Source organism: Varroa jacobsoni, unplaced genomic scaffold (genome assembly GCF_002532875.2).
Source record: "Varroa jacobsoni isolate VJ856 unplaced genomic scaffold, vjacob_1.0 scaffold_1132, whole genome shotgun sequence".
Lineage (NCBI taxonomy): Eukaryota > Metazoa > Arthropoda > Arachnida > Mesostigmata > Varroidae > Varroa > Varroa jacobsoni.
In genome coordinates this window covers 92,077-115,118 of record NW_019214034.1, presented here as the reverse complement: position 1 = coordinate 115,118, position 23,042 = coordinate 92,077, and the positions used below count along the sequence as shown (strand labels likewise).

Genomic DNA, 23,042 nt, shown 5'->3' with positions numbered 1-23,042 from the left:
TTAACGTTGTTATGCTAAAGTTCAAAAGTCAAAGTCATACGTTAGACTACTTTGGCTAGGTATACGTTTGTTCCTAATTTTAAGAGGAGGGACGTTATAGAAGGCTTGAAAGTATGAAACCTCATGTTTAATAGATCCTGAGATAATCTGATGCATTTCTACGACGTGCAACGATATCTCCAGTTAGGTTCTAACCTACAGCAACCTGTCAGCGAAACGTTTGTTAACGTGAATAATTTTTCGTTGCTTATTACGCTCGTGCAAAGTGTTTCGGATGGTTTTTGCGACAGGTTTCGACCTGTCGTCAATACATACACCGTATAAAACAAGGAAGCTCTCGTCTAGGTTATATAATGTATGTCCCAAACACTTAAAAAAAGACACAGTTTTTTTCCCTCGATTTTCCAGACTTCTTGTTTTTTTACCACTTTTCTGTTTCGTTCTTCGCGCGTATACGTCAATCTTTCTTTCTCTCGGTTCGGCATCGCCTTACAGCAAGGGCTGAATAACACCTAGACGCCCAGATATAGGCGGCGCGACAGACAGACGCTACTTCCCTTTCCTCTTCTCCACGCGCAGCCGGCGAAATGCAGATCGCGCTAGCCCTGGCAACGGCTATCCAGTTGCCTGTTAGAGTCAACGGCGCGTGCCGTAGGAAGTTCCCCTGGCGGTCTACGTGTGTAGCAAAGAAGAACAAAGCGCTGCACGAACGCCTAAGCAGCAGCAGCTTCGTACAATACAATTCGTTCTCTTTCTCTGCGAGAGATTTTGAAACAGCTGGAATTAAGTGGAAGGAAAGAAAGTTGTGTACTTTGTCAAGATAACAACGCGGATGTCTGGATGTTGGTGAATCGGATAAGAGGCAGAATAACACTGATCAGCAAAGGGATACACAACGACCAAAACGCAGGCCCAGAACAAACGATTTCTAATCAGTGCCAGAAAGAAAGCAGAGCCTAGAAGAGGGACGGACTCATGGGAAGGAAGCCAATCGAAATTTTTCATTAGGTGCGTTTATATACCGTAATGGTAACTAGTTGTCGACAGTGGCAAAAACCCACCCGATGGATAACTGACTGTGTGATAGCGATATGTGATACACATAGTGGATATATGTGCGGTAGATCCTAAGGCAGCGTTTCAACAATCAGTTAACTTGGATATACCATTGAGACGACACCAAAGAAGCAACAGTAAGTTGACACTGTATACAACTGATTAAAATAGCTATTGTTCGATATTTCCAAACAGAGATCCGTTTTCAGATCATCTTATGAGTGTCGAAGAAGTGCAACTGTTGGTGCCTTGTTACCTAATATCGGAGATCCCACCGTGTGCAGTATTAGTAATTATATAGCCTCGTATTCACGATACGATAACGATACTGTTACTAAAATGATATCTAGGTATGGCAATTTAGTACTATGTAACTGACTAGAATATGTGTGCATTGGTCATTGGACGGTGTTCCTCTTTTATGCGCATCCCGCCGAACGCGTACGATAAGTGGCCGCCGAGTATTGTATATAATTCACATAATAAAAAGCTTAAAAGAAGTATAGTTTAATATAGATCCCCTTTTACTAGTCGGTAGCTAGAAACACACCAAAGTAACGCTATCTAATATTTAACTGAACATTCGCCCATTAGGGCGAACTTATGGAAAATTTTGGCTCGTGAAAGAGGCGTTTTGGCAGTTACATTAACTTCCGCCGTTAAGGGCCCGACGCTAAGTAATGCGGAATCAATACTATGATTAATGAAACAAATATACTTTTCCAAGAATGATTTGGTATATATATATATGTGTCTATTCCACATGGAGCGCGTGTTACTGCTCTAGGCTGTTCCCTTATCAAGATGGTCTAGAATACCAGTCAGTTCGCCCTTGAACATTGTCCAACAAAAGCTTCGTGAACATTGAGCGATGAGTATATTTAAGAACATTCTAACGGTTTACAAGTAGCTGATACATAGTTATTTTATCATTTTTTCATATCCTTACTTAACTGAGAGGTGAACGTAATGCAACGGCAAGAGACAGGCTTGCCTCCTTTACTAATCGATTTATAAATGCTGTGCATTCCCTAATAAAAACATACTAGACAACCTTGTAGAGTAAAACGGACGCTGTATCTATATAACTATGTCTATATGTAAGTGTTATATCTTGCTACAGATGTTGGATTCAATGCAGTGTATATCTAGGAAGGTTTCAAAGTTAAACAGATACCCAAGGGGAAAGACATTGTGTTGCCGCCAGGTGTCGACTGGATGAACGGGCGTAAGCATTTACCTAAAAGATGGCGGGGTGGACTGGTTAAATAAACACATTCTGTGAAAAATTGTCGCCACCATGTTATTCGTTTGGTTTTGAGTGTCGCCGTCGGCAGCTCCAGTTGAAGGCTCTGAAGCCTAAACGCGCCGGAAGGCTACGTATGGTATTTTCGCTCCGACAATCTTTGTTCAGTAGACTCAATGTTAACCGGTAGCTTTACTGAATTTATTAAAGATATGATTAGCATGAAAATCACGCCAAACAGATAGAAAATAACGCATACGGCAAACAGCAGCGAACGACGGATAATGATCTCAAGGGTACATAAAAATTTTGCGTGCAAGAAACAACTTCCTATAGATGCTTCAGAAATTACCATTGTCGCAGTGGTCATTGGCTGTGTCGTTGTTCTACTCGCACGAAGCTGCATTTCCTGATATCACCAGATTTTTGCGATGTTTGCCGCCTGCCCTGAGCAACATTTGCCTAGTTTCTTGCTGGGGCTTTTTGACTCGAGCGGGACTAACGTACTGTACTATATAATACGAATACACGAAATTTCCAGTTAGTACTTTACTTAAATTGCTCAAATATATCTGTGTTATTAGCATAAACCGAAACTCCTCCAGTAGCCAACATTGGTCTCTTCTTTCTTGAGTCTCCCATACAGATATTGTGTTCCTGGTTCTAGGTACAACCTTTGCACACACGGCCAGGAGTCAGCGCAGGAAAGGTTTCAGTAATCAGCAAGACCTACTTCAGGTTAAGCAAACAATATGTGGGGCGTTTTCAAGGCAGATATGAGCGGTCAGGAGTCATCACACGTAGACCTAGTCACAGTGAAAGGGTCGTCAATAATTAGCACAATCCCCTTTCTTTCGGAGCGAGTGTTAGAGATGGTAGCTTTTCCCAAGGTCCGGCTGTATATATAAACCGGTATATATAAACATAAAATACTCAGTTCTGTAGCGGGCCTCACTTCCTAGTCCGACAATCTTAAGTGAAACAGAAGAAATTTGGTATTAGACATGCTGTAACTTTGGGCATTTGTTTAATTTTACTTGTTTGGAATGCCCACTCTACATCTTCGCACTTTTAATGTAAAAGTAACACGCGAGGTACTTTGTTGTATTTCTAGCCTTTCTCGAAGAGATTCATAACAATTTGTCCGAAAAACATCTACAACTGTATGGAATTAATGTAATCCAAAGGCGTACCTCAGTGTTTTGAACGGCGCGCCTTGTACCTTTTCTATTTCATATATTTCAGTGATAAAAGAAAACATTCCTGAATCAGACCACTCGCGCTGCTCAGACCCAATTAATGACTAGATAAACATGCGGTTCATTCCAGGACAAGGAAGGTTTAATAACGTCAATGGTGGATAGCTGCTGCGGACGCAAATAACACGCTTGGTTAGGTAGATAGGGTGGATTGGCCAAGAGTTGGGCCGTGCGGTGCAACTTTCAATTATCTTTACAGCCTTTCTGTCTTCTAGACAAGTCTTCTATCCGAATCTCTTGGGTTCGTAACAGGGATAGTGATGGTGCAATGTTAACGGTGGGTTACACAAGAGCTTACAGAACCCTGATCATCACACGCAAACGCTGTCTGCCATGCTTTGGACAAAACGAAGGTCGGTTTAGCCTTGCAATACTTTACATAGATCGAAGACCATTTTTGGCTACTTTGCCCAAAAGTCACGCTTAGGTCGTCCTAATTAAGCTTTTTTTTTTATTCAAGTCGAGGTCTTTTCATTCTAGTTTTACTAGAATGAAAAGACTTCGACTCGATCAAATCGAGCTTTCGAGTTTATCAGCAGATAGTAGTGATCGCTTCTCACGAAGTCATCAATTTGAGTCCTTTTGTACGTGTCTCATTATTGTGTGTACGACGTGTATCATGATTACAGTTTGACGTGCATCCGTACGTTTAGCTGAACCACGTACACTATGGCAGCTTCAAATAATTAGGGCCGTTATAGTCACTGCTGTTAATAGCCATCTTGAAAAATACACGCTCGCTACTGCACTAATTACCTAACATATCTACCTATAAGTGATTTTTATTGTTCACCACATAAAACAGATAACTTCCGTAGTCACGAACGGCAAAGGATGGTACTGCAGAGGAACATCAGCTTTCATTTGCTTAAAAATATACTAATATCGTAATGCCCATGTTGTTCTCTAACAAAAAAAAAAGTAACAAAAAACCACCTTAGCCACCTAGCTATTAAATGTTTGTCTTCCAAGGCATGCGTGCGGTAACGTTGGGATTGCACTATTTTCTATAACATGACAACACCATCAGGCGCAGTGACACTATCGACCGAATTTTTCTTTGTCTTTCCTGCGCTCAAGGCCACCATTGGCCAAATTACCGGTTACAGGCGGCTTTCGCAGCAGGAACACCGGTTCAGCTTTGCAGTAAGTTTTTACCATTACAATATATGTAGACGTTATTATTTTTGATGATCAACCCGGAGTGTCAGGCAGTGAACGCGAAGTGCGTTCTCGGGAACTGGTGCGTCATTTGCCGCGTCATAGATGTTTGTTAGTTTGATGTAGACTAAGAAATAAGTAGGGGGCCAAAGGAACCGGTAGGACGTCGATTTCCGATCTGGCACGCGACTATACATGTATTACTCGACGGAAGTTGTTCACTCAGGACAGCAGACCAGGCTAATATTAATGTTTAAGAGAAAAAATCTCACTTTATGTATCCGAAAAGATGGGATTGAGAGTTTTTAATCTATTTTGTATCCGTAGGGTAAACCAAGGATACTTTACGGATGAATTTTTACTCAAATTTCGGCGTGATATAAGATCAGATTCTTAGATCGTCATACTCAATTTTCGGCGGCGCCTATTCCGAAGGCTGAGCTGAGCTGGTAACGCTCGCTGACCTTCAGTTTACACTCAGGATTTTTTCCAAACTTTTTGCTATTTAATTAATCATTTCCATGTGATGCAGTCGGCTAGTTCGGACAAAAATGACTAAGATTCAAATGTTTACCAAATATATCTTCAACATATCATTAACTTTGCGCCCACAGTTATTTCAGCCGAGTTTCAACAAAATGAGGTCCTTTTCTGCGCCCAACACCCTGTCTGGCAAACCTTAAATGGTCCGGTCTTACTATTCAGATAATAATGCTATATGTGCCGCTTGTTATATGGATAAATTGTTGGATTGCTTGTTAAATAACTCTGTTATAGCTCGGACATCCGTTTTTCTAGCAGTAAGTAGAGAACATCTTTTCAAATTTGCTTCTTCTTTTAATAATATATCGTAAGTTGATTGTATATTGATAATATATAGTAAGTTAATCTGGTGCACACTAATACTTGAAACTTCTAAAAATGATTTATATCTAACAATTAAATCAACCATCCGTCCAGTCTGGATGTGATAAATGTAGGTGAACGTAATGAATGGACGGACGGACGGATATGCCATTAACGAGACGTAGCGCGTGCGGTTCGAATCACGACTTACCGCTTCTATGCGCTGGCTTGTTACCTAGATAGTTGTCTATATGAATATGTCTATATATTCATCCCGCACGACACGTGACTGTTAGCTAAAGCGGCGGACCTAAAATCAACGCAGCGATAAGTAAACGGAAGATAAAATTGATAAAAACAAGCCAGCGTATTTTTGTCTGTCTAGAAACGATATGTTAGTGTGCACGCTCTGGGAAGTGCACGGCGATAGGAACGTTAGTGACTGCCCTCGCTAAATGCGCAAACAGTGCGTATCTATACGGGGGCATTTATCGAACAACAGAACGCACTTTGGCGCTTAGATACGGGTGAATCCTCTTATACAGCTCAGATTCATCGACTCCCATGCCAGACGTCACTGATATATATAGAGTTTAATGTAGTTAAAGCCTAGGTCAGTTTAAACAATACGCAGATTTGGCACTTACCTAGAATACTTAATTTAGATGAACTTGATTACCGTTCAATAAGTTAATGCTATCATTTTAAGAGTTCGATCCAAATTAGAAGCCGAGTTGTTTTCTTCGAATCAGAAATTAGCGAACTATAAACTGTCGTGGACGCTACATGGCAACGCTTTAACGAGCATGTTCCCATTTCATTGTAGCAGTAAAAAACGATACTAGGGTCACCTGTAATATAGTATACCTAGCAGAACTCGCTATGTTGCACGAGAGTTAGAGCATTTCCATGGGTACAGGCGCCATATAAGTGCTGCCGCCATGTTCAATTTCAAGCAGAGGTGCGCGATCTTGCTAGTGCCACATTTGTAAATTATTATTAGTATTGTCCCTATGTGGCAATAATTAAACGCCTCGGTTTTACTAAAAAGGATGACCCATAGCTATCTGGGCTCTCAAATAGAATCATGTGTAAAACTCTTCGAATGGAAGCGTAGAACATTTAGTTCTGGCTATACTGCACACATCCATGCGTAGAAGGACCTGCCAGGATATCAACGTTGCTCGTTCCTAGAACTGATCTCGTACCTTCTAACAACAACTGAAAATACACCACTTTAGCCGAATCCGTACATTCCGTACATTGACGCGTGCCCTCTAGTCAGAAGAATGTTTCCAGTAAGACGACATAGCGTGCTTTATTTTCTCGGTAAGAAATTAGTACGACAATCAGGTAACGGCCAACCGAAGCGACAACGACTTATTTCGTGCCGGAGTGGCGGTAGTTGTCGTTCTATAGCAAATGAGTGTTATTGTGACAATCGCTGAAGTGATATTCTATAACGTCATTTTTTTCCCGAGATGAAAGAGATTACCCAAAGCGAAGAAACTGTCTTTGGCTACAATGGAAAAACGTTGTTCTGCTTCTATTTCTATTATTGTCGGATACTTGGTGTTAGGAATAACGGTCAGCATTGGCTGACTGTCGCGACCAGCTTCGTCAATGGTGTTTTCGGGTCAGGTATTTCATTGTTGAGTGTATAGAATTAGACTTGAATCATCTCACTGTTGATTGGACATGTAGTTGGCGTTAGCTTTGCCTACATGCTGTTGCAGTACATGCAGTTATACCGATCACTAGAGGTAAAAAAAAAGTAGGGACATGAGCGTGTTTTTTTACTGTCGTTAGCGGCAGCTATCACGTTAGCAGTCGTCATGATATCTCTATTTGAGTAACTGCCAACATTTTATTCATCCGATCAACAGAAAAATGGTAACACTTGTATGTAAGTGTGCATACCACCTTGAAATGTCCCATTCTTACTTGACTATTTCGCCCTCGTGATCGAGGTCATTTGCTTCATGTGGCACTAGTAAACTGCATCAGTGTGTCCTCAGCATTACGTAAACAGGTTTACTTGATTTTCACTGTTAAACATCAACTGCAGTCATTCGTATCGCTATTGTTAACTTATATTTACATATCGTGTCCAACAGTCCAGCCGCAAAGATAAACTTAACACAGTTTCAAATCGAAGATCACTTACGAACGAACAATCCGCCTTAAACGGTCAGCGTCCCCCACAACCAATTGCAATGATATATCTAGACAAATAAAATCATGACAAATTCAACAGAGTAATGCTACATGTCGGCTAGGTAAATACAAGCTCATAGCTTATGGTGCTGCAGGTATTTTGCGCCTTTATGATCGTTGATTTACACTAAAAGGAAGAAAATTCATTATTATGCCATAAAATTTGCTTACCTAAGTAAAAACACTGTTTACCCAGATAGTTCACGGCTAAGTAACAAATTAGACGACAGATTTGACCACGGGATACGATGGAGGGCTACCGAACGACAAAAATAGCACACCACAAAGACAAATGATCAAAGTATATTCGGGGAAATCTTATAGACAACTTGACGGATTAATACAACTTTTATGTGATATTGAGCGTACACAGTTATTGTGGATAAAGCGCCAGTAACAGATCGAAGAAGATAGTATGCTATAGGATGTTCTTGAGAAAAGTTTACTCTTTCTTCATGGGTAGGAGGTAGGACAGCGGCTAATCGGATAACGATAACTTAACTTTTTGTCGACAAGGACCGACTGCGCCAAACAGAGATATCAACAAACTTGGTCGTGGACGTCCGGTGAATGTTATTGTTTACTATTCACTAATTTAGAAAACACATGGCAATTCTTCCGAACACGAAAATGTATGTATATATAAAATAATTTGAACCCCACATATTCCTAAGGCGCATATAAATACGTATTCTATTCCTACGTAAAACAGAACGTGAATAACATACCCTGTGCGTAGCTGATGTCCCGTTATCAACAAATATTATTGTGAATCGGCCAGCCATATTTAAGTATATCAGTATGAGATATCAGAAAATGGCTAGCTAAAAGTTATCCAGATCGTAGAAAATATAGCGACGTTTGACGCGATGCTCAAGTAACAGGACTAAATAGAATTGGTAAGTCAGTAAGACGCACGGTAAGTGGGAGCGGTTAGGTATATACGTATTTAGAAATTATTTTGGTAAAACCGGCCAGTACAGTTTAGTATTGCTCAGGAATTTGCGATGAGTACTATTATCCAGGTCCTACAAAAAGCTGACCTACGATAGCAAAGCAGATGGCACCCGATCACGAGTAAACTGTGAAATTAGCGGAGTCTATCGATTTTTACTACTACGAAATAGCCACTACGTCCATCATCGGTAATAACTGCAGGAAGGCCGTTTTTCAAGCTTTTCATAGCATAACAGCTTTTGATACTGTATTTCCTGTACTTTGCAAAGCTATTTTTCCCGTTTATTAATAGATAAATTGAAACGGTGATGAGTGGAATCGACAGGTAGCTGGAACGCGCTTGACGAATCTGGGAAGAACGCGTCGATGTGGAATAGGGAAATATGCCCGTATAAAGTAAAAACATTAAAATTCGATTGCTCTGAGAGAAAAATGCAAACGTAGACGTAGCATAAAGTGTGCTTGCCCTGTCGATTGACTGTCAACATACTACGAGGAAGAACAAAAGCGGCTATAAGATTTGCTCATAACCTCTACTGCAATATCTTCAGATCGTTCCTAGCACTGCTATTTAAACGTGTCGTGCTATTAAACCTGTAGATGTTGAAACGATGAAGGTGACCTCCGTCTCTTAATGGAATGATCTAGGTGTTTGAACAAAGATGCACCCACCTAATAATAGCAAAATCAACACAATGTTCAATCATGTGAAAGACTTTTCATTTATGGTACGCAAACACAAATCCTTATATGTGTCGCGCAGTAGAAGACCTGAATTCGAACCCGGACGGGATATTGCTTCAGATCAGTGTATCTATTTGAGTAAAACCGGTGAAGTTTCTAGATGCCGCCACCCTATGGTAGAAACACTGTGACACATGCACATCTATCTACAAGTACGGGACGTCCAGAAAGCCACATAATCATATTGTGTTGAAAAATTCGTTAACAATAGCACACGTGAAACGTTGAAAAAAAAAGAGTATTCTATATGCTATCTCTATGGCCTTTTGCAACGCGTGCGGAATATGGTTGTGGGATCTTTCGAGTACATTGAAAAAATTACATATCCTCTGAGTGGGGGCGGGAGCCTTTGAACGTTAGACTTCAGAATATCGAACGTTTTTCTTGAACGTAATAGCTAATATTTCCAAGATGATAGTAAAACGCTTTGTATAATCATTGTAGCATTGCCTTTATTAGAATGAATCAAACGGTATTCCTACAACGAAGCTATGTGTATTAGAGCCGGGCGACTTCTGAGCGCGTTCCAAAAATCACAGTGTTTCTATTGGGTTTGCGTGACACTTTTGAACATCATGAGCTTACGTGACTACCTAAATCGTCTGTATATATTGACAATTAATGATGGCTATAACAGGTGCAACTAAAATAATCCAGTCTGCTTCAGATGAAATGGCTGTGCGTAGTGTTGTCTGTGGAGTCGTGTGTATGTGAACGTGGGTTCGGATCGAATCTGTAATTTAGCTTTGTTCTTTTTTGTTCTGTTTACCCTACTCGGCCTGTCCTTGCTTTGGGGTAGACTGCAAGCCGTCTAGCTTTCCTCTGTCAGGCAGCATAAATCAGAAAACCGATTTAATATATAACATGCTTTTTCGCCTGAGCAGGGCACGATTCGATCAAGATCGTATCGACAATATATAATACTATGCACTTATTGTGTGCTACTGATACTGGTGCGGCTTTTTTTTTGTCATTAACCATAAGCCAACCTGATAGCAGCAGCATTAGGCTGTAGTGGAAAATTACATCGAGAAATCCATCAAGCAGTTGGGCAGAGGAGAAAGGTTGCAAACGGCCCTTACGAATACAATGAGAACGTCGGCGTCGTCGACCCCGATCGAGCAGCCATTGCTTTGTCAGGAGAGTACAGATCGGACCCATCAGTCAGGCAAGCGGCAGCAGCCGCAACAACAGTTGATCTCTGACACAGCTGCCCAAAGCAACGTCGGCAACAAACACCGTCGTGTAACATAACTGCCGTTCGTGTCTCCGCCACCATCACCAGTTTTGGCGTGACAGTATTAGCAAAAGCAATGGCAGGTGTCCAATTAGTCGTCTATCCCCTCGCTGTCTATCTGAACCATCCGCTCCAACGTCGGAGTCGGATATTGCGCCTGCTTTGGTTTGACGCCATTTTGCTATATTATATCACGACGAATCCTGCAATAGTAACGGGATCAACGCGTTAGATTAGCAGGCCTCTATAGCAGTAGGTTTACCTGTTTGATTTAGTACTGGTTTACCAATGCGATATTTGTCAACTCATTATATTTCTACTGTACATACGAATGGATTGCAACAACTAGGCTGCCATACGTTAGTACGGTCTAGTGGAACCATGAGATGACTGACGTCAAATTAACACGGACCAAAATTTGCTAAAGGCTTTCAAGAGAGATGTCGACTTCGAGGTGATCGTAACGATGCACGGTAAACGTTGCAACGCTTTGCCTTGATGAGACGCACGCGTATTTGAACAACTGTAGTTCTACCGTAGAAGCAATTGAATAATGAAGATCTATTTCGACTCGTGGCTCTTGATGCAATTTTTTTTTACATTCCAATGATATTCAGGAGATAGCAATCATTAACAACGTTAGCAAGGATTCTACTGTCGAATTTAGACGAGTAGCTTGATACTTCCGAAAAAAATTTTACCTGTACGGTCTAAAAATCACAATCGACAAAAACAGGGTGTCAAGATAAGAAGCCTGATTTCTATATCATCTAGGTCGCCTCTACTAGCCCATACAACCTAATTTTTTTTAGTACAACAGCACACTTTAATCTTATGAACGGGAAATATCACATGTCTGAAGTTCGCAGAACAGTTACGAGACGTTCTCGTTAGTCAGAATCAAATCGAGATCCAAGCGCACAACAAATAGGCGTGAACGTTATCTTGGTTCCCTTTATCACTGTGGAAAATTGTAGGAAATTCAGTCTGTTCAGAAAGTCTAAGCGTCTTGTAGTCGTTGTACGGAAAAACAGTTGACGATTGCGGCAACGACGACCCAAGGGTTTCCCGGTGCCCTAAAGAATATTCACTCCTTTTCACTTTAATTCGTTTTCTCGTTGTGCCAACTCCAGACGAAGAAGTCGAATACGCTATGCAGACACATAATCGTTGGCCAACTACATCACCCCACAACGGCATCAAGTGGCGTTGCCACGCCCGAAACTTACGTCACACGTGCACTGCACGTACGCGACCATGCGAGTAAAAATGAAATACCCCTACCCTTAGCGTAAGCAGATTTGTTCGGTGCCTTCTGGTTGAAACAATGCCAGAATGAATTGCCGCCGTCGACGTTGTCATCGTAATCATTATCACCAGCGACAGGATTGCTCAATGTAAGATTCCCAATGCGTACACATTTATAATAGATCCCACCATAGACATTTCTCTAATCATTTAAACATTAGATCTGATCTCGTATCGCTGCGTAGAATGAACACTGATTGCTTTTGCCCTGAGGCCAGGGGGGGGGGGGGTACAAGGGCGGCTCTAGCCGTGGCACAAACGCAAATAATTGTAGCGGTTCATACAGGCAACACCAATAGTTATCGTTGTCACTCTGATTGTAGATATTACTGTAGGAGTAGGAAATTGAACTGAGCAATTTTATTCTATATGGAATGCATTATCATATAATCTTACTTGGCCAGCTCTACTGCAGACGTAGCAGATACCTTCGCTGCCTTTCCTGTATTTAACAAATCTAGTGGGAACGCGTCGACATTTTATTGCTGCCGTTTAAATAGGCGGCTCTGTATATCTCGAGGAATAAATTTCATACATATATAAAATTCCTATTTTAGTAAACGTTTGCCTGTATAGGTGTCGCCAAAATCAGATTCTGATAGCTCGTCAGACAAACAGTGTAAAGCGAATCCCAGCGTCTGATTAGATGACTTAACACATTTTCTTGCCTTTTACATAACAATTTCTCACGTATTAACGGTTCTCACAGAAGGACGTTTCAATCTAGACGGGTTTTGTTGTATAGCTTGCACAGCTTCGATTCTCGTTTATTATCCGTGGCTATTCATACGAAAGTAGCAATATGCCGATTTGTACTTGACCAGCGGCCAGTTCTCCATTGGATCCGTAATCCTAACAGGAAAGCGCATAGACAAAAGTCACATTCTGATCTTTTTATCGCACGGTCAATTTAAATTAACGGCAGCTATCAGACGGCACCCCTTCCCCTTGACGATTGTCACATGTATAAGTAAGCCACCCCCAAAAAACCTGTTGGAAATGTCTCCTTTTCGCTAACATAAAGAGCATTTTAGTACGTTACTAGTCAGTCAGTCAGTCATAAGGCGCTACTCAGTATTACGCCTCAAACTGGCAAGGTGATAAAAATCATTAGCAATTTGGTAGCGGCGCTATAGAGGTCACCCTGGTCTCTTATTGAAGACGCAGCCGCAGTGGCTTTGCACAAAAAGATATTTGCGAATGGTCCTACTGTTTAGCGTTGGACACCTTTGGCCCTTTCGTTCGAGCCGCCTGGGGTGAAGGCCGAACATTCATCTAGTGCGGGTTTATTGGCCAACGTACCGCTGCTACTGTGATCTTACGGATTCCCTACATGCGCACATCAAGTTCATCATATTTAAGGGTCGTCCGTTTTGACCATGGTGCGATGGCTGTGCGATCTTGATTAGCAGCTTATCATGCTATGATGCATCCTACGAAAATTTTTTTTGAGGAAAAATAGATAAACCTGGTTCACTTTAATTGCAGTTATATGACGTACTCTTGCTTAAAACATCAGGTGATCTCCGTCGAAAGCCGCATAAAGAACGTGCATATTTTTCTAATGTTTACTGCCGGTAATAGCTGCGGTCAAGTGCTAAGACTATTTGTATTGGCCTACTATACCTGTGATGTTTCGTATCCATGAATTGGAAAAATCTATACCTTTTACGATTGTACCAGCATGAGCGGCGATTGTCGCGAAAGAACGTTGAAGTAGCGGAAGATGCAATGTAATTTTTCAAGACAGTTTCACTGCAAAAAGAGCCACGGTTGCCGACGAAGACTTGACGTAAGTCCTGTTGTCACTATAATGAACGAAAACGATGGTGTAATCAAGTGTCCTGAGAAATGTTTACCAACCTCAGATATTGATCTAACATGTCGTTGTTGTTTGTTAATTTATTTATCAGCTGTTGCCGTTACGGTAAGCTTGCGTTTTATGGCCGCTTTATTTAACGATTCGTCCTAACCAGCAGATGTGGCACTATGACACACATATTCCAATGAACGATTCCCATCGGAGGCGAGAAAATGCCTTATGTTATGAGAACGTTTAACTCGCAATGGCGAAAGAGTCGTCATGCAATACATAAATAAGAAAGCTGGATGACAATTTATGTCGAGCGACGAAATTAACTAATTAATTTATACCGTGTGGACAGAATCATCTACATCATCAATTGAAAATTCTATGGATTTCTCAATTCTAGATCGAGCGATTTACCGGCGTTCAGGCCACGCAAGCAGCATCGATCTAGAAGATACTCATAATTCGATTGCCACACGAACGATATGTTCAAGGGCATTGTTTTACGGGTTTCATCGTGCATAGAGAAATTGCACGAAATGTATGACGCAGGTGTCTTATTTTACAGATTTTTTTTGTGGACGCGTGTTTAGGCTATGCTTTGAAAAGACAGGGTCGAATATAAATGACGGTTACGTTAGATGCCGCTGTCTTTTGTAAGTGGGTGTAGAGTGTAGGCCGCGCGGTGGCCGTACGTTACATCTGTTTGTTTCATATCATATCGCCTAGTTGCAATATAATGTAAATAACAGCAAATGATTTACTCTTCCCCGAACTATGTGTTTTTACCGAATTTTTGTCCGTAAAATTGGTTTTTACTTATTAAATGATTGAGGATATGTGTATGTAGACTAAGACGCGTGATCGTAACGCTAACCATTCCGTACGCACTTATCTTGAAACTTGACATAGAACCTCATCTGTGGTTAATAAGACAGTCCCACTGATTGCAGCAAGGTCACATATATCCTTATAACTTACCTCGACCATTTGGCCTCGGTAAAGCAAAAGACCCTAATTAGAAAAAAGGGCTATTCAACTTACTACCGCAGTAGTATTGCCCTATTGTAAATAGCGACCATTTCTTTTTCTTTTTCGACTTTCTTGTATATATAAAGTTGATTGCATTAACGAACGGAATCGTACATTGGTGGGGAGCGTAATTGTCTTTTCCGGGAAGTCCAAATGAGTAGTCATTCTTCTCACCATCCGAACGATGGTGAGAATATGTTGCACATTAGAATTGGTCTTAATGACTTTACTAGTTAAGGCTAGACAGTTAATTATGACTCTCTTATAAATTTAACTCTATTAATTGTTATTGATTTAAAAAATGGTACCGATATCATTTGATTTGTAGGTGAGGCAAAGGAGCCCTCATAGTGTTGTTTTTTCCATCGATGGCTTTCCGCTTCATTCCGTTCCATAGTGTTTTTATTTAGCAGCAAATGGCAGTCGTGTTCGACGTACGGAGTTTTCGTGTAACTTTTCAATATGGACTATTGTGATTATGTGCGTATCAATCATTTTCATTTAGGTTCTGTGTTGGCCACTTTAGTATTTTTCTAGATGTGGGAAATTGAGATTTTCCATCCGTTTGTATACCGTCGATTCGGAACTACCGGTCGCCAAGCAACAGGAGCAGAAACGTGCGAATGCAGAACGAAATCGCGCCCCGAAATCCCAGTCAAACCTATCCGGCTAAAAAGATGAAGGTAATGAATACGAATGGATGTGTTTATGAAGATAACAGGAATAGAAACGAACCAGACGAAAAAAAAAAAACCCCCACTTGTCTCTGAACCCATCAAACGGCCACTTTGTAGAAAGCGAACAGCTCTAAGCCGAGAAAGAATGTACAGGATTACGAGAACGATGACTCTGCAGCACAATGCGAAAGGAAGTAATTTACAAGACCAAGCGTCTTCGATAAATAACTTCATTTTAGGATCGACGAGGCCTGGGATAATACACATAAAGACAGTTGCTATTTGAAAGGACTCAAAGGTTGACAACAATGAAGGCATCTGCATAGAAAAATGTTTAGCCTTCATTACGTCACGAATATTTTTGGGAGCCTACAAATCAAATGGATAGTAACACTTTGGCGTGAATAGCATGTTGGTTTTCTACAGACTATCTCTTTAACTAAAAAAGATGTACTTGAAAAAATTAAGTACGGTTTTTAACCGGCTTGTGCTTTTCCCTGTGATAAAGCTTCGACTGTTATGGTTTATAAAGCTTTTAGCAGAAGTATATCAGGGCTGAATATATTAATTGTATCTACATATTTATTGTGCATCGACGATAATAAAGAGCTTTTTTTTTTCACGAAGGTTAAGAAGTTCATTGTAAGATATATACCTCTCAAACAGATGAGTCATAGCTGACAGATACGGTAATGCTTTTATGAAGCACATTAAAACCAATATATCCACTTCTACGATCCGTGATCAAGACAAAGAGATTAACAAAGCAGCTGTCTTGATTTACATACGCGTATATCTCTGTCAAAAAACACGCGGTCTTCCGGAATGAAGTGTCGCGGAAATAGGTGAATACTTGAAACAGGGTCGCGATTTGGTCTTCCGAGATACAGGCGACGAAAAATAGGAAGTTGTGAAATTTATAATAAAAAAAAAACATGTATAGCAAAAGGAACATTTCATGCTTTTGCTTTGCCGTGCCCAAGTAAGCCCAGTCAAATTCATTTAGCGAGCGGTACAGAATAGAGAAATGAAGGTGATCCGTAACGATGACATAAGATCGTACTAATAAACGACCCAGCTACAAGATCCAAATATTTGATTGTAGTGATGATTCTTTTCTGCGCTAACCATCCAGTTACTCTTTTGTGTTAATTTTCTCAATGTCCCATCCGTTGTCGATGCGTATCGTCGTATGCATGCGATATCATTATCGCGATGTATATAGTACGTCATTATCATCGAATGAATCATAATCAGTCATCAGAAAACAGATTTACGTTGATGTGCTAACGAAATGCCCCCCTCTGGCAGCCTTAGCAGGCGCTGAAAGCCGCATGAGACCGAGGTATAACCGTGGCTCTTTTTCTGTATTAAACACCTTCCGCGTAACAATGTAACTTTCGCTGGAATATTATCTAGATTGTATAGATTAAATGAAGACCTACATTTATACTATAGTAAGAAAACGTTTTTCGTATTATATACACGGAACTATAACACAACGAAATACAGAACTGTTATGTTTTTCATCAGCTGTGAGGCGGTGTTGAAATGGATCTTTGTTACCGGACGAGGAGAACGATTAACAAGCTTTTTGTTACTACAACCCTCTTCCATCACTATCGTAAAATACAAACCATGTCAAAAGTTACCTCATGATCATTAACGGCGTACCGCATAGAAAAGAAGGCCAGTAAAATAGACAGAAACGTCGCTGCTTTTAGCTTTCTATGCGAAGCTAGTCAGCATAACAATGGGTACGTATGTTATAATTGTTCCGCACTAAATATTTCGTCATAGTAATTTCAGTTTGAAAGTTGAAATAAATAAACGTTTGCTAGGACAAATTAAAAACACTTAATCACCTTATGGGCTACGCAAAATGCGGGCGAAAAACAAAAAACCGACGGTGGTTCGGATGATCCTAAAAATAAATCAAGGTAGATCTAATCTTGGTATTGTCCGAAACATTGATCTGCTTTACTATGTTACAACGGATTGTAGGTTATACACTATTATAGAAATTAGTTTCGGGCGTAGATATGGCCTAGAGGATAGGGGTTACGACATTGACGGTCCAATCGGTTTCAACAGCGGCTGGAGATTGTGAATGTCTGATCATGCAGCGAGCTCTATCCTATAATTATTACGGTTCTATCAGTTAGGCCTTTATAGTTTTTTTGTTATAACGGCACAAACAAGATAGAAGTCTAGCCAAAAAAAAAAAGGTCGGCTAGTGCTGGCCTCTCCTGTGCACGAAGACTAAACACAACTCAAGCGTCGAAATACCGCAACTGAAACTCAAAATGTATCTTGTTAACGAGTTTGTGTGTTGTCCAATACGAGCAGCTACTGGAAAACCATTGTAACAATCTAAAAATGGTCACTGAGTGTAGCAAAAAGCCGACGGCGGTTCGTGGCCGACCGACGGCCATTGTCGAAATTTACAAACCAATGGCTTGCTCGGTCAAGTAACATAGACGCTAATCTGTACGGTGATCCGGCCTGGCCTAACTAATTCACCATTCTACCAAATGTCAAAAACTACACAACAGAGACCTATATGGGCGCCTGAAAGGGTTCGATCTGTTTATGTGCCGTTCAATATAATATAGCTTGCAAAAAAAGGAACGAAACGATGATTTGTCTAGTTTCCAAGCGAGTTGTCACAATAATTACGTTTAATTTGTCCTTAGATAAGAGGTCTATGGAAGAGGATAATTTATAGTGTACCATTTGACGACGTAGTTCTTGAATGCGTCATTTCAAGTTCTATTTTCAGTGAAGGATGAGACAGAATGAACCAAAAACGGGCTTCAAATAGCAGCTCCCAATACATAACCATAGTATTTATGGAATAGGTTAATTACATTATCGATTGTGTTGATAATTCAATGTAAATTGATTTCGAATGTTCACATGAAGTGTACACAGTCTTTTTGAAGTCATTTTGACCTTCTATAGGCCACATGTCCTTCGCTAGAAGGGATAGTTGAATGGGTCGTTTGTGTTCGACTTCAGTCATCCGACAGTGGATTATTAACAGCAACGCCAAAAGCTTTCAATTCATTTCCACTTGAGATAGCAGCTGAACAGCAGATAGGATACTCTTAGGACTAATATATATATATATATATATATATATAAATTTCTAGCAGTAATGTACTCGAATTTTTTCAAGAAAAAAGATGAATTAACCGTTGATAAAAGCCAATCGATTCTATAGTGTCTCATTTTTAAAGCAATATTATTTAAATAAAAATCGGCTAAAACCGTCGGTGCCTTTCCGGGTTTCTTGCTGCGTATATTAATTCGAATGTACACGATATGAATAGGTAGTGCTTTATGCGAGCGTTTCAAAGGTCAGTCTCATGTAGCTTCGAAAGTTCATACTTATTAGTAAAGTAAATGTAAAGCAATGTAAGTTCAACTTTTTAAGGATATAATTATAAGCAAAGTATATTCTATAAAACAATCTCTACACCGGATAATCGGACCTGATGCGAAAAATTCGCATTTGAATAGAATTGGACAAATATATTTTGAAGCTGTTTTTGTTCACGATGCTCCTATGCCCTGAATAGGTTCGGTATCTGCGGCAGGCTATGAGCTGTATTACTGATACAATTGGCAAAGCTCAACTCCAGTCTCTGAAATCATATGCCAAGATATAGGAAACTATTATTGGAAAAAAAGAAGTTTTTTTTTTCTATAAGTTGCCGTGTTTATCTAACCTATGCAAGTCTAGCAGTAAGTTAAGCGTAACATAAACGACTGAAAAGTAGGTGTATCGGTTAATAAAATAATATTTTACTAATAATAGTTATTTCTATTGGAGTTATTTGATGAGTAATTGTTGAAACTTACTAGGAACTAACAGCTTGCTACTCGCGTCTTCTCTGATCATTTCTCATTCTATTCGAACAATGAAACTGTTGAAGCTATATATGTCTTCAGCTGTGCGTGGGCAATCTGCACTTGGAGAGCTTCATCTGTACCAAGCAAGCTGGTGAATTGACTATACATATACGAACCATCCATCGGCCCTCCTCAAATCAACGATCACGTTTCGTTCGTTTCGTTCTATTTTTTGCTACCTTGGCTATTGTTGATGTCGACGATGTTAGTGTTATTCCTCCATTCGTTGGTGTATCTGTTTTTCGTTGTCCCCCTATTTCCCGGGCGACAGCTCAACTGCTGCTTTGGCCGGTAACCGTAACATAAAGGACAGGCAACCTGCATGCTGATAGCCGATTGCAATGCCAATAGAGGTATTTCGATGGTACCATACCGATAGATGGACAGCCAATCAATACTGCCGTAAATATCTATATGGCGGTTCTTTCAGCAGGGACAGGCGCTTTTTTACATTGCAAACGAGCATCGTCAGTATTAAGTTGGACTGACGCAAAAAAATCACCCATTATTACTGAAGTGAGCATATATATATATATATATGGGGTAATTTCGTTAGATTGTAAAGCAGTGCTTCTCCTGTGGATATAAAAGAAACAGAATGGCAAATTTCTTAAATATAGCTTCAATATTTGACAACTGTATAGAATTTTCAGAAATCTGTTGAACATAAAAATCTTATTAAGAGGATGTAATAAGACGAGGGCATCCTATCGTAATTGGGAGAAGGCACTTCGATGAGTTATATTCTAACAGCACCCGGCCTCAAGGAGGCGAAGCGTATAGTCTTAAACCAGTACTTATAACGCTAACCTGAAAATGTTTTTCAAAAACATGACGTCGAAGACATGTAGGACGCTCTTCAATTTAATATGGAAGTAGGAAAGGAAGCTTTGGAGGTTTTTTTCGGACAGGTTGTTTAAATACTTTGATAAGCGAAAACGTCAGCGCAAGAAAGGACCTTTCAAGAAATGTTTAGCCTTTTCTGATAGTATCTATAGGGTTCCATAGATCTGATTCGTAGGTACAATATGATTCGAATTGATATCTCATAATTACATGATTAAAATACTAGATTCTCTTTAGGAGATCGCAGCCTTGCATCATGCTCTTGTTATGTATCGTACACTTTTCTAGACTTTGAATGTTCCCAATGTATTAACTATGCCAGTATCCTATTTTTGCTGCTTGACCAGTTCAAGCTTGGTTTTCTATTGAGTTTAAAGGACACTCATAAAGTATTCAGTGTACGGTACGCACGTATGTTGCGATAAGCATTGATCATATTATAGAATTGGCGTCGGCGTCGACCAAGATTGATACCTTCATAGCATGTGCGTGCATAATATACGTACGTAACATGAAAACGTATTACCGTACAGAAAGGGTGAAAAACGATAGGCAGCAGCCCGACCGAGATCACTTAACTGAATAAATACTGTTGTTTAGTTAAGCAAAACCTTATCGGAAACAGCAAGAACATGTCCATAGAGCTACAATATGGCTGTCGACCTGTGTGTGTTGCTGTCAAGACGACAAACGCACGTCGGTAAAATATATAGTCATTTTTATCTCTCTTCGAATTACGCCTACGGTCAATATAGGAACGAATAAGCGAAGCACAAAAAGATCAAGTTGTCATCATTAGTAAAATATATGGCGACGTTCTTCAACGGTTGCTTTATTCAGCTGGGCTTAATTGTACATATTGATTTTATGAAATGGGTGTATCTGCGTATTACAATTTTCTTATGTTTATGGTGATAATCATTTTGCCGGTTAGCGATTACATGGCTTTCGGCTAATCCCATCAACACCGATCGACACGTTTGGACGGCCGCGCTTCTATTTTTTTTTTCGCATCTCCAAAAAAGTACTCCAGTTCAAATTCCCCGTCATAAACCCACCGACGCACGAAGCTAAATAGTAATCTGCTCGTGTCGCATAGGATCAATCAAATCCCGGCTGCTACTCTTAACTAGAGCGCAATTCGCTATCGTACATGTACAGTTAGTTACTCGCTGTCACTACCAGTAATAGTGTGTTTGTAAGCGTCTGTTGTGACCCTCCTTGATTGGAGGAGCGTAAACGTCAATCGCTTTCCTATTCACGATACTTTCCCGCATCGCATCCGCGACAAACGTTCCACTTTGACAGTGGCTGATCTTTTTTTATTAAGTGCTCGTCGGCACGATCATGTACGCGATGATGTAATGAGGACCCCGAACGTCACACATATATACCAGCGCGTCAATGAATACGCTGTTGTTTCGATGGTGTCTGCTATCACGTGTTTACGGTACCATTCGAGTGAATAGTGTACAACACATAGTACACAGTTAGCGGATTCCGCCGAAGCAGACGACACAGTAATACCCCCGTTCTTATGCACGTAACATTTTTCAGATATTTTCAATTTGTACGCAAGGCCTAATGTATCTTTTACTGTTACTTTTGTTACTTCAATTCGATCGTCGCTACTGGCTGATGCCAGTTGTTCCGCCAATGCACCCAAAATCAGACAGCTATTATAGATGTTTTAATTGCAAATTTGTTTTTATAAGCCACTAGTATTATTATGATTATTCATTGAGACATCATGAAAAGAACGTCCTAGAAGCGGACGTGCCCACAGCAAGAAAATAGTCTAGTTGTAAAAGTCGTAATAATGTACTCTTGAACCTAGACTTGAGAAACACAGTCGCTTTGCGATACAAGATTTTGTTCTAATAGTGAGTGCCAAAATCCGGCTTCAAAAAACGCTCCGCAAGCGACAAGGCAAAGATCGATGCTCGATACTTTGTATTGCCTTAACAATAAAAATAAATATTTATTTTGTATTGGTATCGTTAGGATGGTAGTAGTAGTATTAGTCTAACAATAGCAATGTTGAGGGTTCGATTTTTTGGATTTGAGTTTCTTTTTTCCGAAAATGTACATTAATCGCATTTGAAAAATGTCAAACTGTCCATAAGGACAATGTTTTTTGACGACATTTTAGACTATAATCTATTGTACCACATTTTCGTTCATTCGAACCTGCCTATTTGCCATAAACGCTCCCACTTGGCTAAATGCCCTCTTGGTGGCTTTGTTTATGATCAAATAGTGACATTTAGATCTGCATCTACTGATGAAATCGTACGTTCTTTTCAATACAGATCGGTTCTTGGAAAAAAGGTTTGTTATGTTGCCTATCTTTAGGCTGTTATCGATATGGTGGCTGTGTCCCAAATGGACAGAACTGCGCATTTGCTCCAACTCGTTTTGCGACAGTTAATCCGATGGTCCGACAATGAAACTAAACATCAATCCGAGAAAAATAACGTCGCATTTATATCTGCAGGCCGGCAGTGATCAGTGATAATATAGATAGCTAGGCGGGTTTTTATCTATTGATAAAGTCAGTACCTACAATTCACTCCAAAGTACCACATCACAATCCATCATGTTCAACAGGCTAACAGTGAGCCTGGGTCTGGCAATTTTCACACAGCTCTATATTTTTTTTTTATTAGGAAATATGTTTCTAATAAATCGATTCTTCACTAATTGTATTGCACGTCTAATCTTCCTA

At 40.1% G+C, this 23,042-nt stretch overlaps 1 protein-coding gene and 1 long non-coding RNA gene across 8 annotated transcripts in view; one reads left to right on the top strand and one right to left on the bottom strand.

The window, feature by feature from the left end:
* The first annotated feature begins 557 nt into the window (after positions 1 to 557).
* The window catches only part of LOC111266962 (uncharacterized), a 64,702-nt gene continuing 42,217 nt past the window's right edge, over positions 558 to 23,042 (top strand). For 2 of the 7 annotated variants that reach the window (XM_022844855.2, XM_022844854.2), the window contains exon 1: positions 6,949 to 7,209. In XM_022844855.2, the coding sequence (XP_022700590.1) occupies positions 7,050 to 7,209 (160 nt within the window). In that variant the 5' untranslated portion in view covers positions 6,949 to 7,049. Of the gene's footprint in view, positions 1,194 to 6,948; positions 7,210 to 11,856; positions 12,121 to 17,027; positions 17,308 to 23,042 lie in introns of those variants that run through there. The other 5 variants (XM_022844870.2, XM_022844868.2, XR_002684347.2 and 2 more) reach the window with 5 other exon arrangements.
* LOC111266964 (uncharacterized) lies at positions 9,913 to 11,850 on the bottom strand. Its single transcript, XR_002684349.2, has 2 exons — positions 11,136 to 11,850; positions 9,913 to 10,926 (listed from the first exon to the last, which is right to left on the bottom strand). It is a non-coding gene; the product is annotated as an uncharacterized LOC111266964 (long non-coding RNA).